At 38.2% G+C, this 19,653-nt stretch overlaps 1 protein-coding gene across 1 annotated transcript in view; it reads right to left on the reverse strand.

Annotated features, from left to right (window-relative positions):
- Positions 1-19,653, reverse strand: part of LOC117416188 (prickle-like protein 1) — a 32,600-nt gene that overhangs the window by 1,962 nt on the left and 10,985 nt on the right. Inside the window, exons 2-7 of the mRNA XM_034027264.3 lie at positions 6,144-6,329; positions 3,711-3,824; positions 2,763-2,900; positions 1,841-2,044; positions 1,120-1,306; positions 160-1,026 (exon numbers count right to left, since the gene is read on the reverse strand). Of these exons, the coding sequence (XP_033883155.3) occupies positions 160-1,026; positions 1,120-1,306; positions 1,841-2,044; positions 2,763-2,900; positions 3,711-3,824; positions 6,144-6,317 (1,684 nt within the window). The 5' untranslated portion in view covers positions 6,318-6,329. The remainder of the gene's footprint in view (positions 1-159; positions 1,027-1,119; positions 1,307-1,840; positions 2,045-2,762; positions 2,901-3,710; positions 3,825-6,143; positions 6,330-19,653) is intronic.

A 19,653-nucleotide genomic window follows, 5' to 3' on the forward strand; every position in this document is an offset into this window, starting at 1 on the left:
TTGGTAAATTAAATACCCAAAAGCAATATAAAAATGTTTTTCAGGGATATGCATGTCGTAACTTCACACCACCTATAATTTGGCACTATATTTCAAACCATTGTAACTGTTCTAAAATTCATATATGCTTAATCTCTGCTAAAACAATGTAGTACTTACCAGTAATATTAGATAGAGCTAAAGAATCCATGGAGTCTCTGACACTGTGTTCAGGCTGTTTGAGTTCATCTGTAATACATTCTAAGGAGTCGTCATACCACTGCTTTTGGTCCTGTTTATAGCTAGCTGCACCATGATCCATCTCTAGCTCTTGGATCTTTCTACTGCTGGCAGGTCCTGGGTGACTACCATAAGCAGAATCCCCCAAGCCATCTTGTGACTGAGCCCAGTACATATCAGACTGGTATTTCTTGCTTGCCAGGCTTTGATTTTGGCTATTGGTTTTGGATTCAGATTTCAGTTTCATCCCATTGTCAGACACCCATAGGTCTGTCTGTCTAGTGTCCTCAGACTGCTGGAAAATGGCCCGGTCTCCAAACTTCAGAAGCAACTGTGTCATGTAGTCCTCATGCTCAGCCCATTCTTCGTGGTCCTCAGGGGCCTCCTGTTCCTCACGGTTCTTCCAAAAATGATCATCCGTTAGGTTGGTTTCCTGCCGAGAGAGACTTAGGCCACCCAATTTCCGGGACAAGGTGTCTTCAGCGTTGCCAGAAAAGCCAGGGAATTTGTAGTTCACAGCCGGAGAGAACAGCAAGGACTGTCTGCACTGATCGGCGGATCTGCTGCTTTTGCCCATACGCACGCTCCGCCTGGACTCTCTCGACCTCGCAGACTGAAAAGCAGAGTCGGAGGAATCAGAAGCATGAATGTCTTCCCCCACACTGCAGGCTTTGGAGCAGTAAATCCTTCCTTGTTTGGGCAGAAATGGGCATCCCAATAAGGAGGTCTTGCACTGGGAGCAACAGAAGCACATTTCGGTAGCATGCCAGTGTAATCCATCATAAGTCATCTGGGCATGATCGACACCTGAATGAAATAGACAATGGGAACGGTTTATCTTACAGTCAAGCTTTTTACATGTAGGTCAATTTGCATAATACTGGGTGCAAGTAAACTTACCAATATGTTCTCCGCAGACCTCACAATACTCTGCATAAAGGGATTCAAAGCAGCCACAGCAGTATGGACGTCCATCCTTCATGATGTACCTCTGCCCACCCAGAACAGTTTCACACTCAAAGCAGCAGAAGTGCTTCATGTGCCAGTGGCGGCCTTCAGCCTCTGTGCACTCATCAGCAAATATTATCTAAAAAAAAAAAATCCTATTAATCTTGCATCATGTAACATCTATTTGTCAAATACAAGTTGCATTTGTAGGCCCTCTTTTGGTATTCAAAGTACATTCTGTAAAATGATTAAAGGCCACAACTCTACACAATATTGTCGAACTACACAGAATGCAAGTTCACACACAAGAAAAGGCTTTGTGAATTTATCTGCCACCAAATGGAATAAAAAGCTGGTTCCCTCAAATCCCACCCCACCCAACATTCCTGTCTAACATGAAACCGATTTTTAAAAGAACATGGGTTATATTCATTACTTATCAACACAAAACTGAAACTGGATATAAAAAATTAAAATCCCAGTTTAATAAACAAACCAACTAGTGTTAACTAAATAAATGGCAATCCTAACCTACCTATAGCTTAAAACATGGTTATGGAATATCCCTATTTCAGTACAAATAAGACAACGGAAATGTAAAAGTGCCAAAATATTAAATTAGATTTTCTATTACATTCATTTGTTATAATGGGCACATTTTGACCCAATTTACCTCATCACATGCCGAGCAGCGGGGTTTCAGAAGTTCGGCGTGGTGCCTGCCGCAGTGAATTTTTCCATCTTGGTAAAAATAGATGAGATCAACGAGGTGCTCATTGCAGGTTGCGCAAACAAAACATGCTGGGTGCCAACAGAGCTGAGGACCTGCTCTTGATGCAAAGACTGCAATTTCACCTCCATTGATGTTCTCTCCACACTATGAAAACAAACCAAATACAATGGGTCAGCATTAAATTACAACCATCTTTTCAAAGTACAGTAACATTAAAGTACCTATTTAATAGGGTCACCAGTAAAGCAACACTTGGAGTTTACTCAAGGATCAGTATTCGTTAACAGTGTATACAGATTTAGCAGAATACAGAACCCAGTTTGCAGTGCCATTTTAAACGTTTCCCTGTAAAGTTCATAAATACATTTCAACAACTTCACTTTTTTTTTTTTTTACGGCCCAAAATGTGGTTTTAAACAAACCAGCCAACTGGAATGTAGTTTCTACCAGCACAGAGTTTCACAGAACCACTACAGAGAAAAATATATCCTTTATTCTGCCCTGTCCATGTGGATCTGCATCAATTCTTGACATCTGTTGACTACAGGACCCAGAACCACAAACATTGGGCTTAGTCTCTGGTTTGAAAGAAAGATATCCATAGAGGATCCAGGTTAAAAAAATGATAGATGGTGATCATATGCTAAAGTGACAGGTTTTAACGGTTTTCACAAGACAACCACTGAACATTTCAGCACTCTTGGAAACAGGTTACTAAGGCATTTTTTACTTAAAACTGACTTGATCTAAACCATCTGAGAATCTGATTGAATACTGCAGCTGCCTTATGAAAATGCAGTCAACACATATTACGAATGACCTCTTAAAATACTGTAAAATCTTACAATTAAAAGTAACAAACCTGTTCACAGACTGTGTGCATCAGTGCTCTTGGTAGCAGTTTAATCGTGCCCCTCCCAAGTGCCTCTTTTTTGCGCTGTGTACTGAACATCTGTAACTCTCTCTTTTCCTCCTCGCTAAGGGACTGGCAATATCTTACCTGAAAGAAGAAAAGCAAACAGATTCAAATTTATTAAAATCCATGTGTCACTTTAAAAACCCAAGTATAGCTTAACTAAATAAAACCTACATAAGGAATTAAAACACAGTCTTAAACAAAATCAAGTTTAATTCAGTTAATTATTTAAAAATAAAAGTTAAACTTCAACAAGGAGTATTAAAAAAAAATGCATTTCTCTCATTTCAAACCTTAAGACACTGAATATTTTCTTTTCTACACTTAAGTAATGCTAGGAATTTTTAAGCTCATGATAGGCGGTGGGTGGTTTCAAACAGCATGAAAGCTTCTTGTGTAAAGTTTTATTGTACTGACCCACTTTGAATACAAGAGAGAACAATATTCTCTGTGATCGCTAGGGCTACCATTTGACTCCATGTTCATTAGGAAAAATTGGGACAGTTCAGGCTTTTCAACTCAGATCGCAATGCATTGTGATACATTTGACCATTCTCGGGTACCATTCGCTTTCTTTTCTTTAAGAGTAGCAGGACTACACTTACTAGAATCCATTGGGGTGTAAGTTAAAATGCCTGAACTGTCCCAGTGAACATGGAGTCACATGGTAACCCTAGTGATAGCACTGCATTTTTGAGTTACCTCTTAAAATACAAACTGCCAAACAATGTGAGCTAAGCAGTGCATGCTAATTGCAGGCTTTAAATAATTTGATTTGAAACTTTAAAAAGAGAGAAGTGGTGCGTTTCCATGGCAAGCTTTACTTAAAGGAACGGTTTAACAAGGACGCCTGCTGTTTTTTTGCATGCCTGACTTTGTATTTTTTTTTCCTACCTCATTATCATGAGGAGGCAGTTGGTACAAGAGCTGTTTGATTCGGTATTTCTCTCCAGGACTGTTCACATAAGGAACCTTTTCATCAGGCAGACAGGAAAAGTACAGCTGTACCTGTGAACAAGAAAAATAAAAAACGTTAAGAAAAAGAAAAAAGGACATTTGGAGCTCTTAATTGGCAAAGATTAACGGTGGATACTCAGAGGATAATGAGGAATAAGGAGTCCCACAGTTACCACAAAAAAATTACCTCCGGCAAGTAGCAGACGGTTGTCATTTTAACCAGGATACTGCAGTTTAATAGGAACTGTGTGATGCTACATTAACCAGAGGTCCAGGGCAGGATTTACGATCTTCAGCCATTACAAGGACCAGATGAGCCAAGTCAGTAGAATTAGATCGTCTCTGCTATAACTAGCACCCAACTGCTGAACTCATCTTGTGGAATGCAATTTACACTGACAATTAAGGAGAGGTGGTATCATAAATTATGCACATTTAATGCTGCTATTAATTCCGCCTCCCTCTCCCAAGCTGGTCAACAAGCCCACCTAACATTCCACATTGAGCTACAATTACCACACATAATGTGTGAAGCAATCCTGATAAACAGCCGCTATAAACAAAATTACACTGGCTCCACACACTTTGCACATTGGAAAGACAAAAGCTTGGAGTTTTAGTGATCTCCTGCATATCTGGCCTATCCCTCACATCAATCTTCATTGCTTCCATGTGTGCTTCCAAGGAGGAATATAATTGTATTCCTTCCCCACCCCCCTCTGTTCCATTTCTTTGGGAAAATGCCACACCTCCTCCAGACACAAGTTCAATCTTTTTGCTGACTGTAAAAGGTCCAAATTATTGCATTACCAGTCATTGTAGCCCCCCCTCCTTTTATATATATATATATATTATATATATATATATATATATAATTTGCAGGCTAGAAAGACTTTTGTCAAAAGTTCCTGTGGCTAAACACCTTTCAGTTGGGGATTCTGTGGGAAAAAGAAAGAGTAAATTGCATATCCCCTGGCCTGGTTTAACCCAACATCCTCAAATAAAAATGCAGTAATTAAAAGCCTAGGCTGCATTTGGTTTCATCTTTTTTTTACTAAAGTGGGTTCCTCTCTAAATAAACAAAAGGTCGGTTTTACAACTTATGCAGGCCCAGCTTGTAATGTGCAAACTGAAGAATGCAGCAAATCAATGCCAGACCTCATTAGAAAAAAAAACAGGGAATGAAAAAAACAATGCACTGAAATCCAAGTACTGACTGAAGGCAAGCCATGCAGAAAAAAAAAAGTTGCAGACAACCTAATGTTCAGCCTTTTTTTAAATAATGTACTTTCAATCATTGCGACTCAAACATGCAAGTAAACATCACAAATGTGAGCATTTTTGGGTAGTGTTTTGTTGGTAATTCTAAAAAATGAAGATCAACTCCAACAACTGCATAGTATGAAACAGAACCAGGAGCCGCATGGGAACCAACTGAACACCACAACCCTCAGTTCATTTTCTCCTGGGTAACATCTCCTGGTTAACAGAGAAGGGAGTATGCACTACCAGTATTTTGTGTAACCCTGATCCTGGATGTTCACCATTTCAAATGTATGAAAAAACTGTTTACTAAAGATTTCACTGCACCAGCCAATGAAGCTTCTGATTTGTGTTAAAACCAGACAAGGGACCTGCATCATGAAACACATACAGTGAAAAGAAAAGAGATTAAATTAAAGCCAGGTGTACAGCCAATGTTCTACAATACACATAGCCCTTGGTGTATGGGGTCAATATTAGGGTGGGGTGGGGGTTGTGAAAATCCACACATCTTTCATTGTGCACCAACACCCATTTTCCTCCCTTGATGCAAGACAAGCCTATGAAATAACCTTACCTCAAATCATTAGGCCTTTGCAAAAATCATGGGATCTTATTAAATCGACTCCAACAGGATGTAAAAAAAAATAAAATAAAAATAAAAAGAAGAGGACACACACTTTGGCTTTCAAACTCTGATGACAGATTGAATACAGAGAAGCTGCAGTGAAGCAAGGGTCTCATTAATTAGTGTCCAGCACCCAACACCTAATAAAATACCGCTTTCAGCAACAGCTGGCCCTGTTTAACTAAAGGCAGGATTTTACCTGCCCTAAGAACCAGCCAGGGGGCAGGGATCATTTCCACAAATACAGTAAATTCTAGCCATTGAGCTGCTTTGGAAGCTCAAAACAGTTGCTATGGTACTGCTTTAACCCTTCTCAATAAGAAGTTAACCTTCAGCTGTGTCTATGCTTGGAGCTAAAACTTTGCCAAGTGTGTGAAGAACTTCCAGATCGCAGTTCTTTTATGGAACAACTGGTCGAGCACCTAAACATACATCAATGACTTTAGAACAGAACACAAGCAAATCATGTAAATCCATACCTGTTCTGGCCGAAGACCAGGTGGAACCCAGGCATATTCTTCCAAAGCACAGCCAGAATCATCGTCTGAAGTAGAACTGCGTTGAAAACCGAAGCCGAGTTTGCTTACTTTTTGCTCCATCTCTAGCGACAAGACTCCTTGCTGATGATACCCGCTTGAACAGTCAAAATGCATCAAACAGCGATTCTGTGCAGAGGTGGAGGAGACTTGTTACAAAAAGAGGACTAAAAGGGAGATAACATGGTCTAGCAGATTAAGATATTATTCTACCTTGGTCATATAACATTGAGTTTCAAGAGCATTTTGATTATCTTTGAAGTGATGTTCAATGTCACTTTAAAATGTCTTAAATCAGATAGGGTGAACCAAACAGAAATCAGACACAGGCCTCAAAATAAGCTAGACGTTTAGAGACTTGGTTGAAACATGTTAACAGCATAAGCCTTATCTTTCTGCATTAAGAGTGCCAGTGGTTGACATTGGCAACGAACCATCAAGAGAGGCACTGCTTAATGTTGACTGGCTGTCCAACTCTAATAAATATATAAGCCTAGTCAAAAAGCTCTGGCAAACTTCAATGAAATATAATTTGCTCTTTGAATTGCATTCAGGATTGAACACACTCTTGAAAAGAAAAATGCTTGCTACAAGTCTAAAAAAAAAATAATAAAAAAAAATAAAACAAATATCTTAGAAAAATACAAAAACATTAGATAATTCTGCTGGTACATGGCGATACATACATGCATCTCAAATTAGTTTAAGCTACAGTAATGATATAAATCTTACAGTAATTACACTGTGGTTCAAGCACACAGTAGTCAAGTATTATTCGATTTGCATGAAGGTTGGTTTTTCAATTTATATGTTCAAAGTCTAAAAATCTGCTGCCAGATTAAAGCAGAGTAATCAAAACACATTCATAAACGTTCACACCAGCAAGACCAAACAAAGTTTTCCCCATTGTGTTTTTACTGACAATTCCATAAACTTCAATAAATACAATACATTCAAGTGTTTCAACCAAGAAGAAAGGCTTTGACTCTTCTGTAGAAATTGTGTTGAGAGGGCAAAACGCAGCACAAAACATTAAAGCATGCATCGAAAGTATAAATGGCAGCCAGAGCAGCTCATGGCAAAGGTATGTTTAAAAAAAAAAAAAAAAAAAACACACCGACTACCAAAAGAAGGAGGACACTGCTGTCATCTTCCATGAAGTCATTTACATCACTAGCTAGAAGTCACACCTTGCGGTCTGTATCGGTCATACAAAACTGGAACTAAAAAAAAAAGTTAAAACTAGAAGTAAATGCTCCAATATTCTTTCATTTCAGATATTTCCTGCAATCATTTAGGTGTCACACAAGCATTTCTTCTGCTACTGAAGCTCATCCCACGACAGATAGCAGGCCCTGTGTGAACGGATGCTTTTGCAGTTGCGCCCATTCTTCAGACACGAGCTTTTAGTGAGCCTCTTCGGGGGGGGGGGGGGGGGGCTGCATCCATCACCCACACTCAGCAGAAAGCACACAGGAGGTAGACCGAAACAGCTGAGAAAACTAATCAGATGATGCCTGCATTTGCTTTGAAGACAAAGATGGGTGCAAAGTAAAGTTTAAAAAAAAAAAAAAAATCACACAACACAACTTCTGTTTCTTCAAAGTTAAACTTGGTTGACTGTTGCAGTGTCAGCTGGATTCAGAGACAGTTTCTCTGGTTTAACGATGCTTTTCTTTGTGTGATGGCTCTACATGGCTTCTCTGGCTCCCTGGCAATGATTAGCTAATCCTCTGCAAGTGGCTACCAGCTATTCATAAAACAAGGTATTTGAGGCCCTACAGAAAACAGTACATGTCAACTGTTATGCCACAGTGCCTTAAACTAGCAGACTATTCTGAAGATAATACTATAAAATAAATCCTATTTAGTCAGAAAACATTGTGTGAAAATAAGGTTTAAGAAAACACACACAAAAAAAAAAAGTTACAGTACTGCTTTGTTTCATTTCCCAATTGCCATTTAATTACCGGTAGGAATGTGTACTCATTTTTTTTTCTTTTTTTTAACATCCCTTTCCTGAATTACTGTGGTCAATACACTCTAAGAGATTGGCACACGATTAGGGAAGTCCTATTGATAAACCTCAATGTCTTTCTTAAAGTACTGCATTTCCATTGAACTTTACATCCTGTATCGTCACCGGTGATCAGGTACAAGAGGTCATGGATTCTTAGACCAGTTACTCGAACACCCACCCCCCACTGTCCCCTGCTGTTCAGCAGTGTCATGTGGGGCAAATTGTTTTACAACTTCTCTTTGTGAAACTGCTTGTTAACATGGCTTTGGGGAACACAAGATGCATATCACACAAATCCACCCATAATGGCAGAGGTAGCCTCAAGCGAGGGTGCAGGGGTTGCTTGGAGAGCAGGTGAGTCACACTGGCTGCTCCAGCGAGTCGTATGGTAAATTTGGTATCAAACAATTCAGAAAATTACAATAGCAATAAGAGTGGCGTGAGAAACTAAGACAGAGGCTTCTAACACCTTCCCCAATGCAAATCGCTGTGCATATGAAGTCTTTCCTCTGCAGGCCTTGTTCCTGAAAGACTAGTTGAATGAAGCAATGTTGGGTTGCTTGGAGAGACTACTTCCTTCAAGGCTGCCAGGATTTATGAAAAACAGTCTTAGCTCCTGCCACACAAGTCACTCCAGTGTATTTGCATCATACAAAACAAAAAACAAAATAATTACATTTATATAATATGTAAACTCAAAGGATTCCTACAGGGCAATAAATGTACAATATTATACTCTAACTCTAATCCTACATTTCTTAAATCTCTGCAGTTTCCATTTCTAAAGTTCTATGGGCTTCACATATGAAGAAATATGGGCTTGCTGAAAAAAAATGAGAAAAGGCCATGGCAAAGGTCAAAGATATGGTCTGTGCCTAATTAAATGAATAGCTTGTCCACTGGAAAACAGAACTGCTGCAATTACAACACAACAAAGAGAGAGAGCGCGCCTTTTGCCTGTAGTAGCTTGGACCTGTTAGGGGATTGATTTCATCCGAATAATATATATGCTGATTTAGTGAAGTGCTAAAACATGACCTCTGGGTATGAAAAGGTAATTTGTTCAAACTCTGCACCATATCTAACCATTTGACTCCTATTAGAGCATCACAATAAAACTCCTTCCAGCAACTTAACTTCATGGTACACACACACACACACACACCAAGTGACACATCAAATGTACCTGGAAACGACACACATTGTGGTCATTAAACAGACAAAAGGCAATCTCAACGTGCCACAACTGTCTCATTCTTTCACTGCATTCTTCCACTTTTATTACTGCCTCAGTGACAGACCCCTGAACAAAAGGAAGAAATGCAATGTCAGTAAAATAAAAAATAAGGGTTCTTTTACATCTCGTAAAAAGTCTTATTTTCTGTGAAGGGCCTTTTTGCATTACATTTCTATTTTTTTTTTTTTTTTTTAATCCTTCCACTGGCTTTTCATCGTTCTACTCAAAACACACCACATACAGGACAGATACAGAACTGTGGTCCAATATACACATGCACTCGGGTTTCAACTTGTCACCTGTTGGCACTCAAACAACGTGTTCCTTTGTGAAAAAAAATGCACAGGCCTTTAAAACAAATCTCTTAGAGAAAACACTTTGAGAAGAGAGAATTTTAAAAAGTCTCAAGACTAGAACTGTATAAATTTCATATAATACAGTCCATATGCTAGCAAAAAAAACATAGAACCACCCCCACCCAACACACATACAAGTCCTAATACAACCACATTGTATAAGTGTACAATGCTGGCTACATTACCAATGATAAATGAAAATAAGAGAATATTTGGCCAAAACTCCATGGACATTGCAGTGCCAGCAAAAATCCTTCATTAAAGCTATTAATTCAAGGCCAAGTAACTGCTGAGACTGCCTCTGGAGATCAGTCTAGCTTACATGGACCACCTGCATATATGGTGGATCCATGTGCCTGGAGACAGAGTACTCTCCCAATGACAGATTTGCATTGCAAACTGGATACAAATCTGATGCCAGCTCTCATATCAGTCATCTAATCTGCTATTGAGAAGAGCATTAGCCAACCCCAAATGTAGCATCAATATTCAACATCAAAATTAAAACAATTTACAGCTAAGCTTTGACGTGAATTACCAATTCGGCTTTATGCAAACGAAGAAGCAGCAATTTATGAAGTAGAAAAAATTAGACTAGTCTAAAATTAATTCCAGAAATTAAATTACTCTAACCATATTGTTTAAGTAATATAAAAATGGTAAACATTTCCAACTGTAAACCCAATCGCAATTGTCTCTGCTCGATTGAGTAGTTTACAAATAAGCTGTTTATACAGTAATGGATTAGACACACATATATGCTATGCTACGTAATTAATTGACAAAACATTTAAAAATGTATTTATTATAATAATAATAATAATAATACTAATAATAATAATAATAATAATAATAATATAGCCTGTATTGTTCAAGCTCTTACTCCTACTAGTTTTACACTTTTGAACCAACAATGTCAACAAAATTATAAAAATGTTTGGATTCGAACATTAGCCCCTTCTAAATGTGGTCCTCTCAGAAGGCAATGCCCCTTCTGTCACTCGTCTGACTTGTGTCATTAACAGACAGACCAGGAATTATCTATCTAGAAAAGACAAAGAAGGGGGAATAAAAGTATTAAATTCCCCCAAATCTTTGAGCAGGCAAAACCAAAAATATAAATCAATTCCTACCTTCAAAGCCGAGTCCAGCCACAGCAGACGTGTACAAACAGTTTTACAGCTGAAAGTTAATGCATGACTGTAGAGTAGACTATGCTCCGGTTAACCCTTTACTTCTGCTGACTTCGCACAGAGCTACTCATCCACACTGAAAGCAGTAGCTGGCTAGTCTGGAGTGAATCTTACACTGTTTGTTCCAGGACTGAGGCTGTTCCCACTTCAGATGGAAGTTTTAGCATCCATATTCAAGCTGTCACTATACCCACAGCCTGTACAAACACTGCACCGTGGTGAACAGCAGACCCAGATGGCTACCAGCACTGCCGACTTCCTTCACCTCCAGCCCATTCAGTGAACCCTGCCCACTCACATCCCCCACACCCACCTACCCACCCAAGCAGCAACAACAGAGGAAGATCCTCCCAGCACACTTCAAACACATCATGAGACTCCAAAAACACCAGGGAGTCTTAACACTCGTCAGCCCGGACATAGCTGCAGCTTCCGGGGAACTTTACACTAATCATGAACATGCCACCATTACAATGGTACGTTCTTAACTTGACCAATTCAACATTTATAAAATACATTTAAAAAAAGCCAGGAGTAGAGAGTTAAGGGCTACAAATATAGTACCGATTAGATTCAATAATTGCAGATTAGATTCAAAAGAAACTGTTAGACAACGATAGCGTCCCATTCATGTAGCTGACATTTTAAGTATAGTCTGTTGTCTTTTACAAAGCAAGTTTCACTCGGTGCTTGAATCCCTTTGGTTAAAGTTTCTGCTGCAAGACAGCAAAAGCACAGACTGGATTAAAGTTAAAAAGTTATAAAACCCTTGGAATCTTACCTCATTTCTCCAGGAATGTGCTTATCTCCCCATATGCTCCAGCTAGTTAAGTAGCCAGTGTTACAAAGAAATGTTCCAAAAGACTTCCTTCAGAGACAAACATGCACACACACACACACTTGTTTTTCTCAAGTCTGAATGCATGTGTGAGGAGGTTCCCTCAAAGTCATCTCCTACTTTCCCAATTAACAATGATGTCAGCAAGTCTATACATTGTGCCAGAATCATTTAACAAGTAGCCCCTGAATTTGAAGAGGTCATTAACATATGAATCCTAACAGTTCTCTGCTCCAACCAACCCAGATAAGGATTTGCACTTAGTTATAGACCCCACTTAGGGAGAAAGCCAAAACACTAAAACAAAACTTTTTTTTTTTTTGCTAGGACAGAACACTATCAAATCAAATGAAAAAAATGTGTATGTATTATTGTGCCCTTAAAAAAAGCCCCAGCTTTACAAGCTTAACAACCCTTTTCTGGATGACATTTCTCTCCCTTCTAATGCACAAGATTATCAGATACAAAAATAAAATGCTTACAGTATAATTTTTTTAAATGGAAAGTTAAACAAAAAAAACAAAAAAAAAAAACAAACACACCACACAACACACAAGACTGCATAAAAGCAAGCGTTTAAAGTTCTTTTGAGTTTATAAAACACCACAGTGGTCTAAACTTTAAAACAATGTGGTAGGGCGCGGGTAAAGTGAAATATTATTCTCATTTGATTGATGTATTTGGATAAAACATTATTCCAAATATATGTTGTTTCGTGCCATTTTTTAATTGTTTAGATAATTTACTGAGGTGACAATGTTGGGGGGGGGGGGGGTTATAAAAGGATACAATACAGACTTCAATCCCCTGACAGACAATGGATTAATATTAGTAATTCAGATTTGCTTGGCCAGTAGCCAGAGACATCTTGCACAAAAAACAATCTCCAAAATGGGAGGGACAGTTGACCTTGTGGTGCCCTTTATTTCCCCAAGGAATTTGAAAAAGGTGTAGCCTTTCCTGCTGCCTTTAACAACAAGCCTGCTCTGCCCATGAGCACGTTTGTGCTGGGCTTGAAAGGACAGCAAGCAGCTTCCTCTGTGGAATAAGAAAGTTAGCATCAGGCAACTAAGCTCCATTTACTTTTTTTCTGATTCCTAACCAATTTTGCTTCCCCTGGGATGTCATTATCAGAGATAATTTATAATTTACTGGACTGCTGGGTCAAAAGCTAGAGTGGCCTCTTGTAACAAACGCGACGGTGTTGCCTTTTTCAGTCAGATGTCCAGTGTTATGTAGGTCATATAATTAATGAGAGATTTATTCTGTAGCCCCTGCCACTAGAAGATCAACATTCACAATACTGACTCTTCAAAAAGCCCCAAAGGACCAGAATTGAACTATTTAAAAAAATTGCCCTAAGTGCATACCTATATTAAAAAACGAGGGTCCTTTTACACCTGTAGAACCAGTACAGTCCAATATCCCCCCCTTACAATTTAGAGAACTGTTACTGTTTATAATAAACAGTGTCCAGTCCCTCAAGCATTTATTTGTAAAAAAACAAAAAAGATAGACGGGGGATTTTCGGATCAGTGTGATGATGTACTTACAGTCAGTAAACGCTTCCAAGGGACTGAATGTTTGAGAGTTGGACTTTATCTACAGGGTGCTAAGAAAAGTCATTATCATGTGAAAGCCATTGTTACAGCCAAGGGCACAGACCCATTCACAAGAGGCCCAGGCGTGAGCCAAGCTTGGGGTTCTACAGGGTTCTCTTTTGTTTCAGTTAGGAGGGAGATGACTGCAGTTTGCACTCCTCTGATCTGCTGAATTATCATACAAAAAGGTACAAGATGGGTTGTATCCAGAGACCTTCCTCTATACATTTAAATAATAAAAACAGAATCTCAATCTGTCTTGTATATTCTAAACACAAAACATCCTGGGACTAACAACAACAACCACCAAAAACATGTGGGAAAAACAGCAGGCTAAGGCATTGTGATTACTGTCTCATTTGAAAAACAGAATAAAAGAAGGGACTGTGTCAGGCAAGATTGCCTGCGTGTTTGGTACATTGTCTGCCTCGAGATGAACACAAACACATGATTTCACCATAAAATAGTTAAGCAGATTATTAATTACTTTAATACTTAGTTGAAAAAACAATTAATCAAATTAATAAAATCCCTTTAAATCTTCAAAAAAAAAAAAAAAAAAAAAAAGTGCTGTCCACTGCTGGTTTTGTAGAAAGTCCAAAGTTCTTATATATTTGTGTGTGTGTGCTGTATTTATTCCTGGAGTATGCATCATCATTTTGGGGGTTGTACAGCAATTATATTTGATATGGCATCACAACTGCAGTAGAAGATGCATATAATGTAAGTAAGAAGAAAGTCTGGGTTTATTTTTTCCTATAGCCATAAAATGCTCCTGTGCCCAATTCTAATGCAGCTCACATATTGCCCTGAAGCTGAAAAATGAGGTAATGCAGGCATTAATAAAAAGTTGTCAGAAAGCATTCTTCTTGGCCATGGGGATAAGCAAAAAACACTTTATACAATACTATTCTTGCTTTCCCCCCCACATAGAAGAGATGGAAAATACTATTAGGATTTATGAGCTGTCAAGATTGAAGTCCTATAACTGTTTACCAGAAAGCATCATAAAAAATGCTGCTTTAGTCCTTTGCATATGAGAAGATCAATTGCTTGGCATTTATTATTATCCCATATATTACAATCACACGGCTGTGAAAGTCCACTTCCTGTTGAATAACAAGACATACAACTCAAAGCTGGGCCTCATTTCCACCTCAATAGACACAGACTACTCTTCAGCCTTTAACTAAATCGGTTTACATCTGCGATGCAGCACTAGTTTCCTTTCCACAAGGTCAAAATACCTAAAGTGATTTCCTACAGTACAGCACCACTAGAGGAAGGTTTATAAACACTTGTCTCATTGTGCCATGATAAACTTTGCTTGGAGATTGCCTGATTGACTTCATAATACTTGACAAAACATTATTGCTTTCAGGTTTTCCCTGCTTTGACTTACTGTTCTCTGAATTTATTCTGCCTTGAAATACTTTGACTAGTTTTTTTTTTCTTTTTTTGGTAGTCCATTAACACCAACATGTTCCTGTCATAAAGTGTGCAGCTGGTTGAGTAAAGTAATATAACTAGGTTTAGTCATGGCTATTCTTCAGAGACACTGGTTGAATATATTGAACACATTTATTAATGACAGGCATTTTGAAGTCTGAGCTGCATCTGTAACTTGTGTTCATCCATGAATAAACATGTTCATCCCAATTGTCCACTTCACTATATATCAGTGTTTACTGGGTGATCTAGAACATTTCTAAAAGATTAACACTTCTGGAAATGGATAGAGTTACATCACCTTTCTCTGATTTGAAAGCTTAATTCCAAATATATTGCTGTCAGAGCAATAACTCCCATTTACCCTGTAAATAATTACCACAATTATTTTCCAAGAGTTTACAACCACTTCTGCCATCCCTAGCTGAACAATTTGAACAGCACTTCACACCTGGTACTGCCCTCACTGTAAACCTCCTGGGGTTGGGTCCTGCTCACAAGCCAAACATGTCCCAACAACCTGTGAACTAACACCCCCTCATCGAACCAAATTCTTTTACAAACATAATTGAAAATCCCTTTCCAATGCTTGTATCATATTTTTACACACCAAAAAAAAAAAAAAAAAAAATATATAATAACAACAACAACACCACCACAAAATCTAGATTTCTGCTTGTGTTGTAGCACAGTCCACATGCAAAATTGCACAGGACGTTTGCCTAGTCGAGTAATATGAATGTTTCTGAAAACTGGGCCCTTACCTAAAATATGATCTGTCAGCACTCATTTGAAAAGGTATAATTGTGCCCTGTTAAAAACCAGATACTTGTTAATTTTTCTATTTAGTCTTTTATATTTTGACCTGCATGCCTGCAGCAGATTCAAAGCCACCTCTGACAACGGTCTTCAGCAAAGCTGTGGGCGAAAAGTCTTTGAGGAAGCTTTTTGATGCTCGACGCGCATTGAGGCAAGACTGTTGAAAACATTACCTGCTACAGAGCTACCCTATTAATATGTGTTTAAATATTTAAAATATTTGGTACAGTAACCATTTGTACCGACTAACTGGATGGGGTAGTCTGTATAGAAAGAAGAGAGGTTCATACGCTCTAGTTTTGCCTTAATATTTAAATCAGCTGAGAATTAAAAAAATATGCAGATATTGGCCTGAAATATAAAGCTAGTCAAAGCACACTGCTTTAAAAAAGTGCCAGAATAGAAAAACCATGACAATTAGTATGGCATTTCTAAAAGGATTCCAGATTTCTTGTAAAATTGTTTACAATGAGACAGCAAGCATATCCTGAAGAGTGCTGTGAGCCGGAAGGTCTCGATTTCATACCCTCAGTGATCTTGGACAAGTTACCTTATCTTTACCTCCCTGGAACTTAGCAGAAACAATGGTGTGTATCACGGTTCAGCTACCATGGGTAAACAGAGGAAACTACTATATAAATTTAACAATGGACATGTTAGGTCATAGAATATAAGCTTAGAATTACACTTGGGTTACAAGGGGTTAAACACTTTCACTTTAAGGTACAACAAATATCCATTATATTTGCGTTACCTAAAAAAAAATGAAGCTCACGCTTAATGTTTAACGTTAGTCCAACCAATAAAACAATGAACTAAAGGTTGACAGAAGACTGAGGACTGAATGGAATTTGCCATTGCATATGCTCACATAATGCTTGTCACACCAGATAACAATGTTGAGCAGAATGTAATCCCTTCTAGTATGGCTGAAGTCAATATTCAGTCTTCATCTCCACATACTCTGACTGCTTTATATAAAAAAAAAAACCACAATAAGCATTTTAAACTATTTTAAAATATTTGAGACCCTAAATGGTTGTGTTCTTTCTTTCAAGACTACAGTCACAGTATACTGTATGATTGAGCAACATAGAAGATGACTATAAATGAAGCCTTTAACAACAAGTTACTAAACAAATGGTTGTCACCCCATCACAATAAAAAATTGTGCAAAAAAGAAACTTACTGATACAAACATTTACAACAAATCCATAAGTCATACCATGTACCCTTTATCATTATGATTTTTTTTTTTTTAAATGTTATTGTTTACCATCCTAAACTTCTTAGGAGCTGATCAGCCAAGTATTTCCAACTTGTGGAATAAACCCCCCCCCCCCCTCCCCCTTTCTTTACAAGTAATGTGATTCCCAAACTTGCCCCAACATGTTTGTTTGCAAAAGTGGGTTAAATCTAGAAGACTGCCGGAACTTAATTACTAAGAAGTTACAATCACCAAAGGTTTCAGAAGTTTCACCACCACTTGTTTAAATACAATATGCATTGGTTGTCCTGGTCCGAGTCCTCACTGTCATGTAAAAAAAGTTCTATCTAAAAAGGTCTTCTGTGTACATAACTTTCAGATTTCATCACCAACAAGATTTGTGACGACAGGGTCAAGTGGAACCAAGTTTGCAAACCGACACCTGTGGCAACTCATACTCTGAAGAATTTAAAATCGGTGATCCCAAAACATGTTGTGCCCAACTTTCCCCATACAATTTAAATTTATCCAAGACTCCAAAGTATGTCAGGTTACATTATACAGCTGTATGGTATTGTTTAATGTAGGGGGCAGTAAACAAACCAATTTAACATCTCTCTCCAATGATATTACTTTGGTAGAGTTTGTCACATGTAAGCCATTCCAAGTGTTATAATTGGACACAATCTACTAGATTAGGGGAAGGTTTTCTTTCCTTCACTTTTATTTCAAGTGCAAGACTGAGACATGATCTGAGTTAGGCGAGAGAACAACCTCTCAAAGCTTTGATCAAAATTAGGTTGCCAAATGCCAAAGTGTTATTGTAAGTGGGTATAGGAAACAGGAGTTTGATAATGTAGAAGCAGTAATCCCTGTGCAGAAATAATTCCAGCAACAAGACTTGTTTAACAATACTGCCTTCATAGCCATTCACGCCAGTCACTTGAATCCATATCCCACTTACTATTAACATTCCACTAGAATGTCTCAGATAGGTCTTTTCCAATGACCTAATTACATCCATGTGCATGTCTAATTTTTATAGAATGCAATATTAGATAGATAGATAGATATAGATATAGATAGATGCACGCTAATTCATCTTAATTGGCATAAATTTAGTTTACAAACGACAGCAGACAATGTTGAATAGTATTACCTATAATATATATCTGCATGGAACTCACAAAGAGAGACTGGGATTGACTAGACCTCCCAATAAGAATCAGTAATAACTTGCCATGATTGATCCGATTTGAAGAATCAATTGAAATTTAGCAATATTATGATTCTATTCCTTAATTCCTGGAGTAGGTTAAATGACCTCTCATGCTTTCATCCTCTAGGATTCCAACTGTGAGCACCATTGTGTTAGACTAAAGGGCTGGTTTTATTATAGCTTACTGGAGTTATAGTGCTTTAACCTCCCTCTTTATTGTGATATTGTAACCGATACATTCTACTTTAAATGGAACGAAAAGGTCAGGTTTGCCATGCCCTTGTGAAAGGTGAACTTTTGAAGCATAAAATCACTTCATTTTTATAAGGGCATAACACGTCCTTACCATTTCACAGTAATCCTCCAAAACTATTGAACCTTGAACCTGTCATGTTACATTACATTCAGGGTTCACAATCCGCCCCTCCTCTGCCCTGAAACAACGGATGCAATTTACATTGGTCACAGAAGAAGCAATGTCCAGCAGAGCTAGTCACCTGCTGTGATGTATATGACTGGTTTTAATCAAATAAGTCAAGCTGCATCTTAGGTCACAGCAAGGAGGTGGAAAGGTTTGGCCCAGGCAATCGGCTCCCTCTGTTGAACGTCTTGAGACATTACTGTCTAGACAAAATACAGGCCACAGCCATTTGCACTATTGGAATCAGATACATAGAGGGGAGAGTGTCGTGCATACAGTATGTCTGCTATGGAAAAAACAAAACGCTTGCTTATCAGAATGCAGACTGCAGCTGGTGTGCTTCCTGCGTTTAACTCACTAAAAATACCACACCTATAATTATTGTACTGAGGTTATGTTCCATTTAAACCAAATATCAAAACAGACGACCAAAATCTTGACATTTCAAATAACCCACTTTTCACACTTTCTACCCTTAAAACAAACAAAATGGGACACAAAACACCTTAGCAGCAGTCTATAATGATTTCTCATCCACATAGGTTTTTAAAAGGCAATTACAGGACACTTGTTTTAGCGTCAGTCTACTTTAACAAAATGTTTCATTCACTTCCATCACTCTTGCTTTCTTCACTCACTTAAATGATAGAAATGGACTCAAACTGACGGGCTCATTTCCATTTGGGTCTTGGGAGGGAATTCAGGAGATGACCATGCCCAAAACTCATTTAAAAGGATTACCACCAATTTCATACAATGTACCCTTTTTTTGAAAATACCGCACAAATTACTATAGATAATTTAATTTGCAAACTACCAAATTAAGTTTATTAATTAGTACACTAAATCCATAAACAAACACAAATCAGTCTTGACTGGTACCAACGTTAATAGAGGGTGACGGACGCCAAAACCAAACCTCATTTTGCCAAAGGTCATACACACATCAGTGCTCTGCCTCTCTCTCCTAAACAGAAATCAAGATAAAAATGTCATTTCCTAGAACATGGAGCACAGCACACCCAAAAGAGAGAGATCTGAGGTCAAATCAAGGACTCGTAAGGGCATAAGCCTTGATCGAGTTCACATATGG

This window comes from Acipenser ruthenus, chromosome 7 (genome assembly GCF_902713425.1).
Source record: "Acipenser ruthenus chromosome 7, fAciRut3.2 maternal haplotype, whole genome shotgun sequence".
NCBI classification, from domain to species: domain Eukaryota; kingdom Metazoa; phylum Chordata; class Actinopteri; order Acipenseriformes; family Acipenseridae; genus Acipenser; species Acipenser ruthenus.